General features: G+C 44.4%; 2 protein-coding genes across 3 annotated transcripts in view; one reads left to right on the forward strand and one right to left on the reverse strand.

Annotated features, from left to right (window-relative positions):
• LOC310961076 (CASK interacting protein 2) overlaps positions 1 to 6,880 on the forward strand; it is a 61,477-nt gene extending 54,597 nt beyond the window's left edge. For both annotated transcript variants that reach the window (XM_083933032.1, XM_083933033.1), the window contains 3 exons: positions 129 to 2,339; positions 2,423 to 2,645; positions 4,420 to 6,880. In XM_083933032.1, the coding sequence (XP_083789158.1) occupies positions 129 to 2,339; positions 2,423 to 2,645; positions 4,420 to 4,525 (2,540 nt within the window). In that variant the 3' untranslated portion in view covers positions 4,526 to 6,880. The remainder of the gene's footprint in view (positions 1 to 128; positions 2,340 to 2,422; positions 2,646 to 4,419) is intronic.
• Positions 6,881 to 8,186: 1,306 nt separating this feature from the next.
• Positions 8,187 to 17,625, reverse strand: part of nherf1a (NHERF family PDZ scaffold protein 1a) — a 30,589-nt gene continuing 21,150 nt past the window's right edge. The window contains exons 3-6 of the mRNA XM_083933247.1: positions 15,036 to 15,189; positions 14,858 to 14,895; positions 10,782 to 10,862; positions 8,187 to 8,983 (exon numbers count right to left, since the gene is read on the reverse strand). Of these exons, the coding sequence (XP_083789373.1) occupies positions 8,840 to 8,983; positions 10,782 to 10,862; positions 14,858 to 14,895; positions 15,036 to 15,189 (417 nt within the window). The 3' untranslated portion in view covers positions 8,187 to 8,839. The remainder of the gene's footprint in view (positions 8,984 to 10,781; positions 10,863 to 14,857; positions 14,896 to 15,035; positions 15,190 to 17,625) is intronic.

Raw genomic sequence — 17,625 nt, forward strand, 5'->3', positions numbered from 1 at the left:
AAAAAAACAAAAAACTGTTTTAAGGGTCAAGAAGTAACTTTCACATCAGGAATGTTGTCTTTACAGCACCTGAGTCATGAGAGGCCGCTGTGTTCTGCATAGATTAATATCAGATATTTCTGTTTCAGGCCATCAGAAGAAGCTAATGTTAGCAGTGAAGAGACTTTGCGACCTGCAGCGCTCTCGTAACAACGCAGACAGAGCTGGAGGCGGAACTCTCCGACGGAAGCCCCCCGCCGCCCTAGAACTGGTGGCTATCGAACACACACCAACATACAGCGTGCACGCACCTCCTGACGACTGCTGCCCTTCCCCTCGCACCCCCAGGGCCCTCCTCTCCTTCCAGGACAGCGAGTTGAGTGCCGAGCTGCAGAGCGCTATGATGGGCAGGGCGGGAGGAGGAGTCACCGAGGCATTCGGAATCAGGGGCGTGACCTCTGCAGCAGTAATGTCTTCCATGTCAGTCAGTCAGGAGAGCATTAGCGTGCGATCACGGGGATCAGGGAATTCTGGGAATTCAAATTCAGGGCACTCTCAAGATCACCAAGCTCCACCGTCTTCAGCCAGGATATCCAGCCGGTCGGAGGAGAGCCTAGGGAGTGGTGCGGGGGAGGAGGCCAAGCTTGGAGGAAGCAGTCCTGGAGGGAGAAGTAGACAAAGACCCACAGAGATGTGGGAGCACCTGAGTCGCTCTACTACCCCCAACAAACTTCCCTTCTCCCCGCTGACGCCTCCGCTAACCCCCAGCAAGATGCCTCGCTTTGCTTACCCAGCTGTCCCACCCAAGGCCAAACACTTCCAATCCCCTAACTGCCTCCATCAGCCTCAGCATCAACCGCCCTCCTCTCCTTCATCTCCGTCTCCGCAGCCTTCCCCAACACAGAAGGCCTTCAGTTACCTCCTCCCCCAGGCAGGAGGCGTCAATGGTGCTCCACGGCTGCCCTCCAAACCTCTGCCTGGTTCGGTCCCTGTCCTGGGTCCCCGACCTGGACAGGGTCCAGCTGGTGACACCCACAGAGGCCCGTACATGAAACGTGCCCAAAGCCTGACTCGCTACGCTTTGTCCGATGGCGAGCCAGAAGACGATGACCCTGCACCCCCCTGCACTTCGGCTTCCTCTGCAGCCATGCCCTCCTATGCCACCCTGTCGCGCAGGCCGGGACGTGGGCACACTAGCGCCACAGGGACCCAACGCCAAATCAACCGCAGCCACTCGTTCGCTGTGAGATCCAGACGCAAAGGCCCGCCCCCGCCACCACCTAAGAGGATGAGCTCGGTAAGCGGCAGCCCTGCACACCAACCAGGTAACCGGAAAGTGGAGGAGCTAGAGGTGCAGGGAGGGGTGGAGACGGAGGGGGCAGGCAGCGTGAGGAGCATCGCAGCCAGGCTAGAGGGTAGCAGCAGCAGTAGTCCATCCAGGAGGATAGATATACCACCACCTCATGTCTCAGTTTCACCTGTTTTCATCCCTGTGACCTCCCCGTTTCCACACGGGACGACTCCTCACATCATCCTGCAGCACTCCAAACCTGTCCCTGCACTGGGCCTGGGGGGCCTGAGGAGGACAGGAAGCGAGAGGACAGAATTTGAGACTGGAAGACAAAGAGGTGGAGGGACAGAGGGAACACTTGAGAGAGCAAAGAAAAGTGAAAGGATGTCAAAGAGTGCTACGGCATCTCCACAGCACAGCTCCACTGACCACCTACCTTTCGCTGAGGAAGGCAACCTCACTATCAAACAGCGGCCCAGGATAGCAGTTGCCCCCCGCACAGAAGCTGTAGTTACAACTCCTCCAGAGCGTCCAGCCCAGACCCTGACCAGCCTGGAGCTCCCAGAGTTCAATCTGAAAGAGTCCGACACGGTGAAAAGACGTCACAAACCCAAAGACAAAGACTCGTTGACACCTGAGGAGGCTACCTCCCCCAGCAGAGACTACACCCACCCAATCCAAGCCAACAGCTTCCAAACGCATAACGATGTCAGGGCACTGAGCGATGATGAGTGGCAGAGGCCGGGGAAGATGTTTCAGAGAGTAGGCTCCATGGGGAAAGGCCCAAAGCCTCCAGTGTCCTCAAAACCTTCCAGTCCTGCACACAGAAAACCCACAACCCCCCAGAAAACTCTCCCTTCAGTACAAACTTGTGCACAAACAGCCATTCCTAAACTAACCAGCGTACAGATTCACACAGTCTCCCAGCTGGGCGGCAGTGTACACACACAGACGTGTATACCTGGGAACACACACACAGCGATGTCCAAGCCAGAGAGTCCGCAGCATGCTGCTGCTCTGTCTGTATCCAGACTCCCGCAGCCCGGCATGGTGTCAGCACCAGCAGCAGGTAACACTGACCAGCATACAAATAAACGCCTGTGCTTCATTTATGTTGGATGACAGATTATTCCCTTATTTATTGTCCGTCAGGATTGAACCTTACCATGGCCCAGAGCGTTGCCTTCACCACTCCGTCCTCTCCGGCCCCTTCGTACCACAACTCAGCCCCCCAGGGTCAGGCAGGGAAAGTGGGGACAACCCTGGCCGGTCTGGAGGTGCTGGCTCAGAAGAGGCTGGAGCAAACCAGCACGTCACTGGAGGCTGCTCTCAAAGTGGTGGAGAACAAACTGGCAGAGGGGAGCAGCGTGGACAGGTGAGCACTACAGCACTACACTCACATCAGTACAACAGTGGTGTGTCATGGACATGCAGGACAGAGCAAGTGTAACTGCAGTTTAGAGCAGTGGTTCAGTTTTCTCCCAAGACAAGTATTTCCAAGGCACACCTTTCCTAGCCTTGTGACACCATCCCGATCTCTGAGCTCCATTGTAGCGTTGGTTTGGAGGCAGATTTAAGTGACGAAACAAGAAGTGACTGTGTGACAAGAAGTGTAAAAAACATGGCGGCTTACAGGGATGAGATGAGCACCTATGGATCATGTTTTATTAGAATTAGAGAGTATTCCGTCTCTGAAAGAAGAGCAAAAAACCACATTGGAGGCTTTTCTCATCCTTTACCAACATGTTGTTTAATTTCTGAGCTTTGCCTTGACGCTGTGTTAGTGCGTCATACGCTTTGTTGATCTGATTCCCCTTCCCAGAAAAAATCTCCAAACCAGAGTTCCCAGATGGGTAAGCTGAGACAATGAGAGTCAATCCACCTTAAGTCAGAGTCAGGTTATACATTTACTTATGATGAGTGTAAATCATCACACACAAGACTAATTGTAATGCATGGTACAGTTTGAGAGCCACAGACTGAGATAGCTGGATATGGCACCGATAACATTGAACTGTTACCATAAATTAACACTTGTCTTTAGGTTGTGGGGGTCTGCTTTTTTCTTTTTTTTCTTTTACACATCCATACTTAAGGAGCATAAACTGTATATCAACTGTGATGGCCATCTGGAAATGTAACAGACTAGTTTTCTAGTCATGGAAGCACTTGAAATTGATTCAAATGACCAAATATCCTGGAAATAATGTAGTTGTCTTCGAACAATGCAATTGTATGTTTGCCCCTCACTCAGATGGCCTACGTAAACCCGACTTGTTGGTAGGATAAGCTATTTCAAAACGGGTTTACCAGGTGGAAAGCCGAACGCTCCCTTTTCATTTTGGCTCCATGTCATTCTGTGGAGCCCGGTGGAAATGCTGTAGATGGACTTGTATCGTTTCCAATAACAGTGACCTGTTGAGTTTTATTTCAGCAGCGTCTTTGATATACTGCATATAAAAGTGAGAGAAGTAAAGTGCTACATGTAGCCGGTCCTGCTCATCCAGCTAGTGCTATAAGAAAATAATAAATAAAATAAGTTAGGGAAAGTAAGGGAGACATAAAAAGAGCCACACAGCACAAATGTGAACCTTTAAATGATGAAAGATGAAAACTGTCCAGCCTAAACCCTGGACCTGAGCTGAATACACGTCCACTCAGCCATTCTTGCTCATCAAGTTAGTGCTTTAAGAATTTAGAAATTTAGAGTTTGAGTTTTGGCCCTTCTAGGTTGCTGTAGTAGGAATGGGAAGTCAGCAGCAACGGAGCATAGCATGAAGTATATGCCTGTAATTATGAGCACACGTCATTTTATGTTAAGTGAATAATAATGCGTTAGCACTGTTCTAAAGTGCTGACTTTAGAACAGTGCTGTCCTGTATTTCCAAGACACTTTCCTGGGAAAGTCCTGGAAAATTATTCTTTTAAAAGAGAAGGAACCTTGGAAACTTTTTATTTTTAGTGCATTGAGTGCATTATTTATTTCTTTATTTTGTAATGAATCTCAAAAAGAACATGTTGGGCTTCATGAATATTTCAGTCAGTAAGTTCCCCGACTTGTATCCTGGTATAGTGATGTACAAAGTACTTTTGTTTGTCAGCACCACCCTGACATATATCAGTAGCTGACAGCCATGTCTGTTTCACAGCGGCGGCGGCGGCGGCAGCACAGTGAAGGCAGCAGGGAATATTCTGGATGACATCGGTAACATGTTTGATGACCTGGCCGACCAGCTGGACGCCATGTTGGAGTGACACCCTGACCTCTGCCTCCCAAATGTCCGTTCTCAGGAGAGCGGCAGACACAACAGAAGCCAGCCAAGGAAGAGGAGCCTCTGACGCCGGTAAGAACAGAGACAGTGAAGGCCTCGTCATAGAAACTTCATTTATGCCCAGGGGGAAACCCTCCAAAGGTGCACATTTGAGGATTTCCTGCACAACTTTTCCTCAATATTGCCCAGTTTTTCAACGCGAGCACTTCGCCTTAGGACACACACCTGGGAATGTTACTGGAGCAACAACAAACTGCAGCTGCAAGATGAGTTTCCAGACGTCTGTGCGTGTGTGCGTTTGCTATATTATCACTAAAGGGAATGAGGGTCCATTTTATTCACGGTAACTGTCTGTGTGTACTGTATGTGTGTGTAGTCAGATATCTTTATACTGAGTATATTTATACTTCTATATTTGTTTTTTTAACAAATGGAGTTCCTATTGACTGCGGAAATCATTCTACTGTATATTAGCATAACTGTGTTCTATATATTCTGCTGCTTATTGTCTATAACATGGGGAAAATATTGTTTCTTGTATTTAAAGCAGCATATTCCTGATATGATTGGACATGTTTTTGACCAAAGTCTTCTGTGAGCGCAGAGTGAGGAAGCATTCTTTCTTTAAAGCGTCGTGGATCAGGTGGGAGCTGGAGCTCAGTGCACCGCCCTCCAACAGCTCACCTCAGGGTGCTATGAAGTGAATCTCCTGTACGTGCTCTGCTGTCAAAGAATGGGAGACGCTTTTAAACATTTCAACAGCAGCTTGTTCTAAAGCTTTTCAAGTACAGGTCTGAAAGAATATGTTCATTATTTCAAAGTGACTGGACTCTGACGGAGTCTGGAGTGTGCCGCTGGAATAATGTTTCATTAGAATCCATTTAAACATTGGAACACCATTGTAAAAAAAGAATAAACTATGCATTATAAAAGTGAAGGTGTAAAGAAACCAGCTGGAGCCTTTTGTTTCCTGCTTTAACATTTACACCCTCCAGGTCCTCTGATTTCAATTCAAGATCTAAAAATGACTAAACCTTTGTAATGTATTTAGTTGAGCTCTGTGCTTACATGATCCCAAATGTTTCCAACTGTATTCAAAGTAGAGAAATTTGTCATTTTAATCACCTACATGGTCTCTGTCAGCGGTTCATAGAACCTTAAATGTTGAATATGTAGGATCTTTATTAAAAACTATGTTTAAAAAAGATACACCCACATGCGTTTTGAGAGGTACAGGATGAAAGTATGGCTTTTCCATAAAAAAATATATTTAGTCTGGATTTAAATTTTAAATTTGTTTGACAGGTTTGACAATGACTTTCTGTCCCGTTCTGTTTCCATTGTAGCAGCTGAAAGCGTTGGGCGTTGCTGGTTGCCAGGGTTGTCTGTTGCTACAGAAACAAGAATTGTTTTGAGTTGAGAGCTAGCTAATGGATTCCGAACCATTCACGGAAAAACTTCCAGTTGAAGACTGGCTAATGTTAAACACTGTTGTCAGATGAATTGATTGGTCCAAATGAGTGGTTCCCCTGTATGATTCATCACTGACATGGAGCAGGCTGATCACTGACACACTCTGCAACAAACCTGGCAACCTGACTGCTGGAGTTATTTTTTGTTGTTGTGACTACGATCTCGAGACACTAGAGGGAGGAGTTCTGCTCATTCTCCAGATTCCACCTTTAACCTCCACCCACGAAACAAACCAAACACCCGATGTTACTGTCGAGTCGTTTTAAATCCTACGATGTCACAGAATACTCAGTCATAAAACATTTTCTGTACATCTGTTTGCACTTTATTGACATTGTATTTCATATTTCATGTAATATCAATCCAGCTTATTACGATGACCAGCTCAATTCTAAGAAGGGATTCATGCCAGCCACCGAGCTAATGTATCATTTCATTTATTCCAGCACACTCCAGACTCCAGTGAAGAGGTCAACTCTCTGGTCTTACTGACTTTTTACTGCTGCACTGACTGATCCAATCATTTCATCTCGGTTAACATGTTACTATGGAGGTGTAGCGTGCTGTGTGATCGGCTGCTGGCTCTTCCACATGCGTTAACGTAGATTTGGATTGATGAACTTAAGAGTTAACAGAAGCGGTTCATTCAGGAGTTTACTGGAGCCAGATATCTGGAGGAGATGGTACAATGAACTTAACAGTGTTCTGTTACTTTGATAACCTAACCCTCTCTTTGTATGTGTGCACAGAAACGTCCACTGCCATACTACACTTACTGAGGAGCGACTTTACAAACAGCCTCGGTTCTTCCCAAATGTTTGCAGGGAGATTTGGATGCACTGTATAAAATAATAAATACATAAAAATCAGGGATTGTGTGGCACTATTGATTCCTCTGTACTATTTTGGATGATACCTGTTACTTTTTATTCATCTTTCCACTGAATTCCTTATCATCCTGGAAATCATTAAAGGGAGAATTTGTACTGAGGAAATGTCTGTGCGGGTGTATTCAGAGGGTGGGTTTACCTAACCTCACTCCTCCAGATGGATTAATTCTCTTTTTCTCAGCATCTCCATCTGGGAACTCTGGTTCTGCCCAAAATCCTGGTTTCTGATTGGATAAACCATCTGTCTATCACCAACATACGGGTCAAATCAACCAATCAGATCAATGAAGCCTGTGACGTACTAGCAGCCTCGAGGCAAAGCTCAGAAAGTAAACAACATGTTGGTAAAGGAGATTTGTTGTTTGTGTAACGTGAATTCACGGATCAAAGGCCCATTTTCAGGAGCCCGGGTCCATATTCAACAGAAGGATCCAGAGAAAAAAGAGTCAGTGAGCAGCTTGATCCATAGCTGCTCATCTCATCCGCAGAAGCCTCCATGTTGTTTACACTGAACAGTCGCGTCTTGTTACGTCACACTTAAATCCGCCTCAAAACCAACTCTGATTGGTTCGGACGCTTGGCAAACTTCTCCAAATGATCTGAGAGTAAAATACAATGGAGCTCAGAGATCAGGATGGCCTCCCGAGGCTAGAGTTCACCCTCTGTGATGCAAAGTGTTGGTATAAAAATGTTAAAAGTGCAGCTCTGAGATGCTTTTTCCCTTCCTACATTACAACCCAGACTGGTTTGTGTGCTAGTGTAGTCTTCAAGATATAGAGGGGATGAGAAAACCCACACTCTTTCTCTCTCTTATCCTCAAAACACACATATTGCAAAACTGGAAGAATAAGAAGCACCTTCATTAGAGAATTGGACTTGGCCTTGATGAAGTACTGCTTGTGTATCAATAGATCAATGTACAAGAATAAAAATAAACAATTTGATATTTGGAGCCAAATTTATAATGCCCTTTAGAGCACGTCCTCAGAACCCCCTTTTTCATTCCTCTTCTTTCTTTTTTTTTGTGCATGTGTGGTGGTGTGTCCAGTCTCAAATGTGGACCAATACTGAGATTTGAAGGGGTGGGTAGAGTGGGAGTGGGTCTGTGCGGAGTATTGAGGGAAGCATTAAACAGAAACATAGAGATGAAATCCTGATGTACCTCTCATTTTGTTGTTGCTGTTCGATGTTCTATGACACCAACAGAAATGAATGAAACAATTCTATAAAAAAAAACATTACAAACCACACTGAATCCCATTTGATCCAAACATTGTATTTGTCAGTGCTCATGGATACATTCTACAGCACAGAGCCATCAGGGCCAGAGCGTCAAAGTAGTCTGACTGACCGATGCAGCTTACTCTCTCGAGTCAGGCAAAATAAAATGTCCTCTTAAAATCATTTATTCATGTATGTACAATCAACTAGAAAGTTACGTGAAAAAAAACAATCTGGAATCTCTTTGAATTGTACACGATGACAAACGGTGGAGGGAGAGACGACCGGACGTGTTTCCGGTCGGGCCGGCAGAGCTTTCGTCCCTTCAGCCGTCGTTACACTTTCACGCCACAGCTACTGACATTCAATTTAAGATTTTGACTAAAAAATCTGCAGATAAATCTATTTCCCCCGATGCCCCTTAATTCCGTACACAGTCCTTTTTCATATGAGAAACTGTACATGGCTATTTTTTTCTCTCTTACACATTTTTCTTAATATATTAACACAACGTCAGCCATTATTAAAACATGAAAAGTGGCAGAACTCAATTAAAACAAATGAAATCATCAAATAATACTGTTCAATATGAGCGTAGAATGTTCTAAATGAACATGGTGTCAGTTAAAACCCAATCAATCAGAGAGCAGACACGGGGCAGTAAGACACGTCGGGAGGAGACGCCGCGATGATGATGGTGATGATGTCGTCGTCTATAAGTTGCTGAACAGTTCGTTCCTCTTGCTCCAGTCCATGGTCGGGGCTTTCTTGGCGGCTCGTTTCTGACGGGCTCTCTCTTTGGCCTGGGCCAGTGACATGCCCAGACCCAGGCTTTCAGCTGCGGGGGCTGGCTCCACCTGGAGAGACACGCACAGACACACACACAGACACACAGACACACACACACACACACACACTTACTTTAAGGATCAAAACTGCAGTCTGGCAGATCGAGTTGACTCAATCTTGGTCAAATCTCAAATGTTTCCAACTCTCACGCCCCTCCCCCTCTACCATCGACCGAGCTCCTCCGCTCCCTCCCATCGAGTGCTGGTCAGTGCGCGTGCACCAGATTCCTGTGAACGCGCCCGTCTCTTCTCTCATCAATAAACAGCATGGAGTACGTGGTACATGGAGGTAGGCTGGCTAACTTACTCATAGATAGCAACTGCTTATGTCATTTAGCGTATGCCTAGCTTGAGGCGTGTGCCAGTGATATTCTCACATGCGCGAGGGGGGGGGGGGGGTCTGTGGCATTTTGTGAACGAATTGTGAACTGTGCTAAGTGGACAGGAGGATACGTGCGAGGTGGATTTTTGCAAAACAAGCAACAAGCTCTACGTGCACATAGAGGCATGTTTTTTTATCTAAAACCGAATGATTGATGTTTTTCTATCTGAGCAGAGTGTCGTCTTCAGTGAATATGGTCAAATGTTGCCAGCTGCATCTTTAATAACAGGGCCGGGCCAATATGGAGTTTTTGAGACGGATTTCAGTGCTCAGAAGGATGCTCCCCTAAACAAATAACTTTATGAAAGAATATCTAACATTATATATACAGTGCAATGTATTACATTCAGGGGTTAAAGCAAGAAACCATTTGTGAACCTGAACCAGGAGAAAATATATCAAATTAAGTATTCATCTAAAACAGCTCTAGAACTTTAAGCCCTTTGTAACATTGTCAACCAATTCTAGACATAAACAGGGGAAATAAAACATATATAATAAAAACATTTAAACATGGCAAATAAACTTAATATTCAGCATTAGTCAACTGCTGACCATTTAAATAGAATAACTGCATAAAATAATAACAAAATAAATGGCTCTATGGCACCACTTCTAAAGGACCCCGAGCATCATTTTCTGCACATGCTCTGTTAAAAAGGATTTGATATTGAGAAAACACACACGCTGATACTGACTGATACGGATGTGACGGTGCTAACAACAGCTGATAATAGTCTGACCGATACACGGGTCCAGCTCTAATTTATAGACCATATTTTTGTAAACTTTTCCTCATCTATCGCTCCATATTTCCAGGTTCATCACTTTGCTCACTCAACTGAAAGATCAGTGTATTAACGGTTTCCAGGCCTCCCATCCCCTTCAGGGTCTCATACACACCAGTTTTACACCAAAGTATCTTTCTCAATTGAAATGAAGGAATCAGTAAATGGTTTTGAGCGAAACATTGTCCTGACATCTGGTGACATCACATGTACAAGAAAGAAAGTCCTCCCAAGAAAAACATTGTAATATTCTTATGATGCCGGGACTCTTTGTAAAAAAGGTTGTTCCTGTAAAATGTTGTCCATCTACAATAAAAACAACCGTTTCTCAAAATATTGTGGCATCTCTTGAAATGAGGACTTTAGTTTTGAAATATTTCCGCAGTCTTCACTAAGTCAGAAGCAGAACATGATGGATACGAAAGGGTATCATGTAAAACTCTATTCCTGCTCTATGTGTATTAAATTTGATGTATTTTTTAAACCTCATGTCTGATTTGATTGACATTTCTATTGCTTTTGCCTTGCTCTAACACTTTTCTCTGTGAGTTGATGGGATAAACGGGCCTACTGTCTGACAGGTCGTACTTCAAACTGTAAAAAAAAACACATATGTCTGTAAAAATATGTTGTGTACCTCTGCTGGCAGGGAGGCGTTGGAGGAGGCACTGGAGGCTGAGGAGCTCACAGACACTGTAGGCTTCACCAGTGCTGCCGCCTGCAGGACAGAAGGAGAATCACTGTCAGATGTCCACACTGACATGGACAGCTGATTTTGGAAACACAAGTGGATCAAATAATGTCCAGTCAAGAGGACAAAGACGGTCCAAAGCTCCGTAACAACTCCGTGAGTAAGTCAGTGGGGCTTCAGTTGCATTTGTTCAGTCCACTCATGGATTTGTTTTATTTGGTTGAATTGTTGAACTCTCCTTATCCGTATCAGTGTGCTGCTCCCTGTTGTTCCTGATGAACGCCTGCATGGCTGTGTGATTGTCGAGGTGTTGTCCAGCAGGGGGCGGTCAGACCAGCTGACGGCAGCGTGCCTCGCTCATATTCTCATCAGTCACTTATTAAAGTTGAGGCTCAGTGTCGGCACCAATGTGTGAACTGGCTCAGCTGTACGTTGGCTGTATGTATCACACTGGCATCCCAGCAGCCGCAGAACACAAGAGCTGCTTGGAGCGGCTTATAACACATGCACACACTAAAGCCCAACAGCTGCACTCTTCTTTTAATGGACTTAAGTTCCACCAGCCACATTAACTCTGTTTGTCCAGGAGGGTTTGTTGCAACAGGCCTCACTCACCAATATCTACATTCTCTCTTCAATTCTGCTCCTAAGGAAAGTCTGGGGATTCAGAATATGTTCTTAAAGTGCCTCTGTCCTCTTAAAGTACTGAAAACTTCAATGTCACGGTTCTTTTGGTATGAACAAAAGGAGCTGTTCTTTGTATCATTGCGCCCAAATTTCATCGCCTGTCCTGGATCTGCAGTGCGGGGTTCATGCTGACGCCAGCACTTCGCAGCACTTCTGCCTCCTCCTGTGACAGTGATGCACGGACAGCTGTAATAAACACACTGTAATAAATAAAGATGCACCGATCCAATCAGATACCAATACCTATGCTGAGCGTATCTGCCGATACCTGATACCGATCCGATCCTACTGTTGAATGAATGAAGCGTAAACCTGTCCATGTGAGTGAAGGCTTCAGGCCTTGACATAAACATTTAGCCTGGTTAAAAAAAGGTAACAGATTAACACAGATATAAATGTACTCAATTAACAAAGTGTACATTCATTCATTCATTCATCTTCAACCGCTTGTCCCTGTCGGGGTCGCGGGGGGCTGGAGCTGATCCCAGCTGACATCGGGCTTGAGGTGGGGTACACACTGGACAGGACGCCAGTCTATCACAGGGCACATAGAGACGAACAGAGACAGACAACCATTCACACCTACGGGTGATTTAGAGTCATCAATGAACCGAACACCTGCACGTCTTTGGACTGTGGGAGGAAACCGGAGAACCCGGAGAAAACCCACGCAGACACGGGGAGAACATGCAAACTCCACACAGAAGGACCCCAGCCGGGATTCAAACCAGAAACCCTCTCACTGTGAGGCAACAGTGCTAACCAACACCCCACTGTGTCGCCCACAAAGTGTACAATAGCAGCAAAAATAAATAAATAACACTTCCATGTAAAGTGCAAACGGATATTTATAAATGTAATATAAAACCCTAACCAGCTTTGCAAACATAGAATTGAAGTGAGTAGATCGCTGTAACTTTATTGCTGTGTATGAGATTAATAAAAAAGAAATGACTGGATCAGAATGCTGGATCGGCCAGCATTTAGTCATTATCAGAGCTGATATCCCAGATCGGTGCATCTCTAATAATAACATGTTTAATCAACCCTCAAAAAGGTATTTTCACCTCTGAACGGCTCCCAGAATTGAACAGTCATGAGATCTGACTCCCACTGTGGGGCCATGTGCACACAGCCGCACGCAGAAATTGAAGAGGTTCCCTGGGTTCAATTCCAGCCCTTTCTGCATGTTGTCCTCTCACTCTCTTTCTCTCTTTCTCTCTCTCCAATAAAAAACAAAAAGCCCCAAAAAGAAAAAAAGCACTTTCTTGTTAAGAAGAGTTGGAGAATGAGGCCCGGTGGCTGAACCTGAGAACATCTCAACTAAAAAGCTTCTGTTTAATATGTGTCAATCAGCCCCATCAGCTTCTTTAACCATGAAACAGACGGCGCACACACATACCAGGTCAGAGGTGGGCATGAGTTCTTATGTAATGTGGAGAATGAGTGATTGTTCTTGCTGCAGTAGAGGAACATCGGCCGGCATGTGAGTGTGTGAACCGCGCTCGTTAGTCATCTCATTAGAATAATCCCCAACTCGCCCCGAGAGTCAAAGCCACTTCAATCCATGATCCTCCAGGAGGGGGGAGAGAGAGAGAGAGAGAGAGAGAGAGAGAGAGAGAGAGAGAGAGAAAGAGAGAGAGAGAGAGAGAGAGAGAGAGAGAGAGAGAGAGAGAGAGAGAGAGAGAGAGAGAGAGAGAGAGAGAGAGAGAGAGAGAGAGAGAGAGAGAGAGAGAGAGAGAGAGAGAGAGAGAGAGAGAGAGAGAGAGAGAGAGAGAGAGAGAGAGAGAGAGAGAGAGAGAGAGAGAGAGAGAGAGAGCACACTGGTGAGCTGTTGCCATGGTGAAGGGTCAGCCACAATGTCACCAGAGGACCAATCCACTTTTCCCGTGTGTGTGTGCGTTTGTGTGTGTGTGTGTGTGTGTGTTTGGAGTTTACTTTTGATAAACTGGCCCTGCGCTGCTTGTGGGATGTCACACCAACACACTGCTGATTAAAGGGGCAGTCCGTTGTTTTTTCATCAAGATGATAAAGGGTGCTACTGAATTAGTAAAAATATTTGGGTTATCTATTGAGTTGCATTATGGGAAATGTAGGATCCAGTGTTTTGGGATGGTGACCCGCATTTGAAGCTAAAGTCAGGACATCTCCACTTGGGCTTCTTTGATTTTGACCAGTTTTTGTGACACGGGTGATTATATACTTTTTCAGAGACCACACTCTGACTTATTTATGATTTACAGAGACCCAACAATTCCCTCACGAGCAGCAACAAGTCACACTATCTTTTATAAAAGTAGTAATAATTATTATAGAGTACTTTCAAACAGAACGCAAATATTACGTGGTGTGAATTATTTTTAGTTCTGAGAATAAAATCCGCGAAGAAAAGCATGAGGATTATAAAACAACCACAGTGAAGCTCTGTATTCGGATTAAAGAAGGCAAACTTTACGCCTTTCAGTCTCGACAGAGGCAGCGCAAACCAGATTCAGTCCTTCAGCCCTTACCTTTCACAATAAAAGCCCTAGACTATGTAACTGTTGAGCCGTTCTGGCCGGCAGCGCACAGAGTGAAGACTCTATGCTTGGCCCTCTCGGTCCATTAGTCGACTCATTGATCATTTTTTCAAGCGAGATTTCTTTAGTCAGGGCTGAACAACTTATTTCCAAGAAACTCAGAAGCACGTCAGAAACTTTGTTTTACAGATCTGTTGGTTAAAATCAAAAAATCGATTAGTCCACAAAATTAGTTGAAGAATTTCTTTAGTCGAGGAAAACCCTAGAATAATAGTGGCGTTTTTTAGGTGTATCGTGTTGGCCGATGCGGGCTGCTGCGTAGGGTACGGATGGACAGTGTGAGTGTGCCCTTATATAGCGTCTTTCTAGTCTTCTGACTACTCAAGACGCTTTCACACTTTTTGTCACATTCACCCATTCCCACTGATGGCAGTGGACATCTACATACCATCTGAATGCAATTCGGGGTTCAGTGTCTTGCCCAAGGACACTTTGACATGTGGACCGGGGAGCTGGGGATCGAACTGCCGATCTCTCAAATGGAGGACGACCCGCTCTACCATGTATGGTGTTTTAGACTTTTGACAGAAAACACAACTCTGCTTCCAACAATGTCCAGAGAGGAGTGGCCACTATCTGTACTCTTTGTGTGTGTGTATGTGTGTGTGTGTGTGTGTGTGTGTGTGAGTGTGTGTGTGTCTGGGTGTGCATGTGTGTGCGTGCGTGCGTGTATGTGTGCGTGTGTGTGTCTGTGTGTGTGTGTGTATGTGTGCGTGTGTGTGTGTGTGTGTGTGCATGTGTGTGTGCTCCTCTCACCTCCTCCTCCTCCTCTGACGCTGGCTCAGGAAGAGGTCCTACAGAGGAAAAGCAGACATGTTTATTCTACAGACGGGTCAAACTCAATGTAATTACATTGATCCTGGCAAAGTCCAGTCACTGCCAACTTTTACAGAGCCGAAGACAACGGATGTGTGAGAGCGCCAGTGTGTCATACCGCTGACGTGCTCCTCAGTTGGCAGGACGCCGCATCTCTTAAAGAAGTCATCGGTCTCAGGATCCACCACCAGCAGTGTGGTCTCGTCTCCGCCTGCTTTGATGGCTGCCACCACCTCGGAGTGCTGCATGCCGATCACTGACATGCTGTTAACCTGAGAGGAGGGGGAGGGGGAGGAGGAGGAGGAGAGAGCTCACTTGATGTTGTTTTACAGCACCAGGCAGATGATGGTTGTGTGGTGTTGCAGTTTAAGGGCGCTTTTAAACCCAGCGCTGTGGTCCTGAGTCAACAGTTTAAAGCAGTTGGTCCCGGTCTGTTTGCTCTGAGCTTCCTCCACAGCCCTGTCAGCCCTGTCTCATGTGCTCCTGCATCAATGTCAAATATACAGGATGTTCCAAATGTACAACACTAGGCATTCTACAAAAGTGGACCTTTTTGTTTTCATACAATTGAAATATCAATATTTCGGTTAGTTTTGGTCAGCAATCATACTAGCCTACTTCCACTATGACTACTACTAATACTATTATTACTACTTATACTAATACTACTACTTATACTACTATTACTATTACAGTATTACTGCTACTACTACTATTATTACTTATACTATTACTACTATTACTACTAGTTATACTAATACTATTATTATTATATATACTATTACTACTACTATTATTTACATATATATTACTACTATCATTATTTACTTCTACTACTACTACTATTACTATTACAGTACTGCTACTACTATTATTATTATTATTATTAATATTATTTTAGCTTCTACTTCTACTACTATTACCTGGAGTGACGCTGAATGTTTCCACCATTTATCCATTTATTTCAACTAAAGCATTTATCTATTGCTTTTAGCTAACTATTTCAACTGTTCAGTTAGCATTAGTCTACTAAAGATGAGCTAACTGTTAAGCTCAAAGATTAGCTAACTATTTTTACCCGTTATCAATTAACATTACTTTGACAGTTATCAACTAAATTAACAAGAATTTGCTAAAAAATGTGCTAACTATTTCAACTGTTTATCAGTCACTTTGAGTGAATCATTTAATTATAAGTCCTTACTCTTACCATTCCTTACTTTTGGCTAGCTCTTTGAACTTCTGTGCTCCCTTGCTAACTACTTTTCACTTACTCAGAACTGCAACATCTGTATTTAACTATAATGCAATTTAACATTATATATTTGATTCATCTAATTATTTATGTCATAATGTCTAATTTGTGTATTTAATATTAAAGACTTTTAGAACAGGTCAGGTTATCAAGACATGCTCTTTTACAACCGTGGTGTAATATATTCTTTTCAATTGAAGAGAACATCAAAGGCATCATTAAAATATGTATCCAAAATACAAATTCCCTTTCACTGACCTACTACACACCAGCAGGTTTACATCAACAATGACTTGCACAGGTGGAAACGCTCCAAAGGAAGATAACACTGGATAGAAACTATATGGTATCACAGATTAGTCACACAAAGTAAGTGAATAATGAGGTTTTTCTAACAAAATATGCCCATTTTGTGGCTGTAGTGAAAAGTCATGAATGGAATGATACCCAAGGAAAGAGTAATGGTGCCAGTGATGGAAATGCTGTGGTAACAGTGTTATTACAGGGTGTGGTGTACAAGCATACTCCCAGAGTTGGAACCAATCAAGCCCCCAGGAGATAAGTCACTGAGGAATGCCTGTGGGAGGATGCTATGAGATGGGAACAACGTCAGGAATCTCCGTCTCCCCGACTCCCACAGTGGTGGTGAACGTTGGGCAGGTGGTACAGAACATTCTGCCCTCTTCCTCTCCACTGAAAAATTCCCTGAACTGAATTCATTAAATAGTCGACATTCTGTTTCTCCAAATCCATCTCTAAAGCCTCCACAGTGTATTCTATCTCTATGTTAATGCAGTATGTAGAGTTGTGGTATTAATTCCTTTAGTCTACTACATCTCTACCCCCCTTATCTGCATGTGAGAGGCCCTGCGGACTGTTTGAGCAGGCTGTAACTCACAGACGCAGTAAGTGGATTAACTGTGACCCCGCCATGTTCAACATGGCCAGAAGGCCTGGTCCTCACACACACGGCGAGAGAGAGAAAACTCTGATGTCTGTCCGCTTTACACACCACAGACATATACAGAACACAAAAGAAACACGCAGAATCATGCTGCGCACATTACAGCTACATACACTCTCTGTGATCTAATAGAAACCTAAGGTCTCTTTGGGATTTCAGTTTCCCGTTTGCCCACTGGTGTAATAGGATTACAGCAGATACACAAACAAAGAATTAGAAGAAGAATTGAAGAATTGAAGAACAAAACAACACAGGCAGAAGTCTCAGCGCTCAGGAACCATGTAAAAAAAGTGACGTGTGTGTGCATCCACACTACTATGTTTTCTTTTTTTTTAACGGCGTTTCAGAACAAAAACGCGCCGTTAACGTGCCTGAAAATCACTTTCGTATACTGGGCATAGGCACGCCGGTTTAAACAGGAAGCAGATCGTCTAAAGCCCAGTTCACACCAAAGATTCACAACCAGACAAGTTGAAACTTGCAGCTACT

This window comes from Echiichthys vipera (genome assembly GCF_963691815.1).
Source record: "Echiichthys vipera genome assembly, chromosome: 18".
NCBI classification, from domain to species: domain Eukaryota; kingdom Metazoa; phylum Chordata; class Actinopteri; order Perciformes; family Trachinidae; genus Echiichthys; species Echiichthys vipera.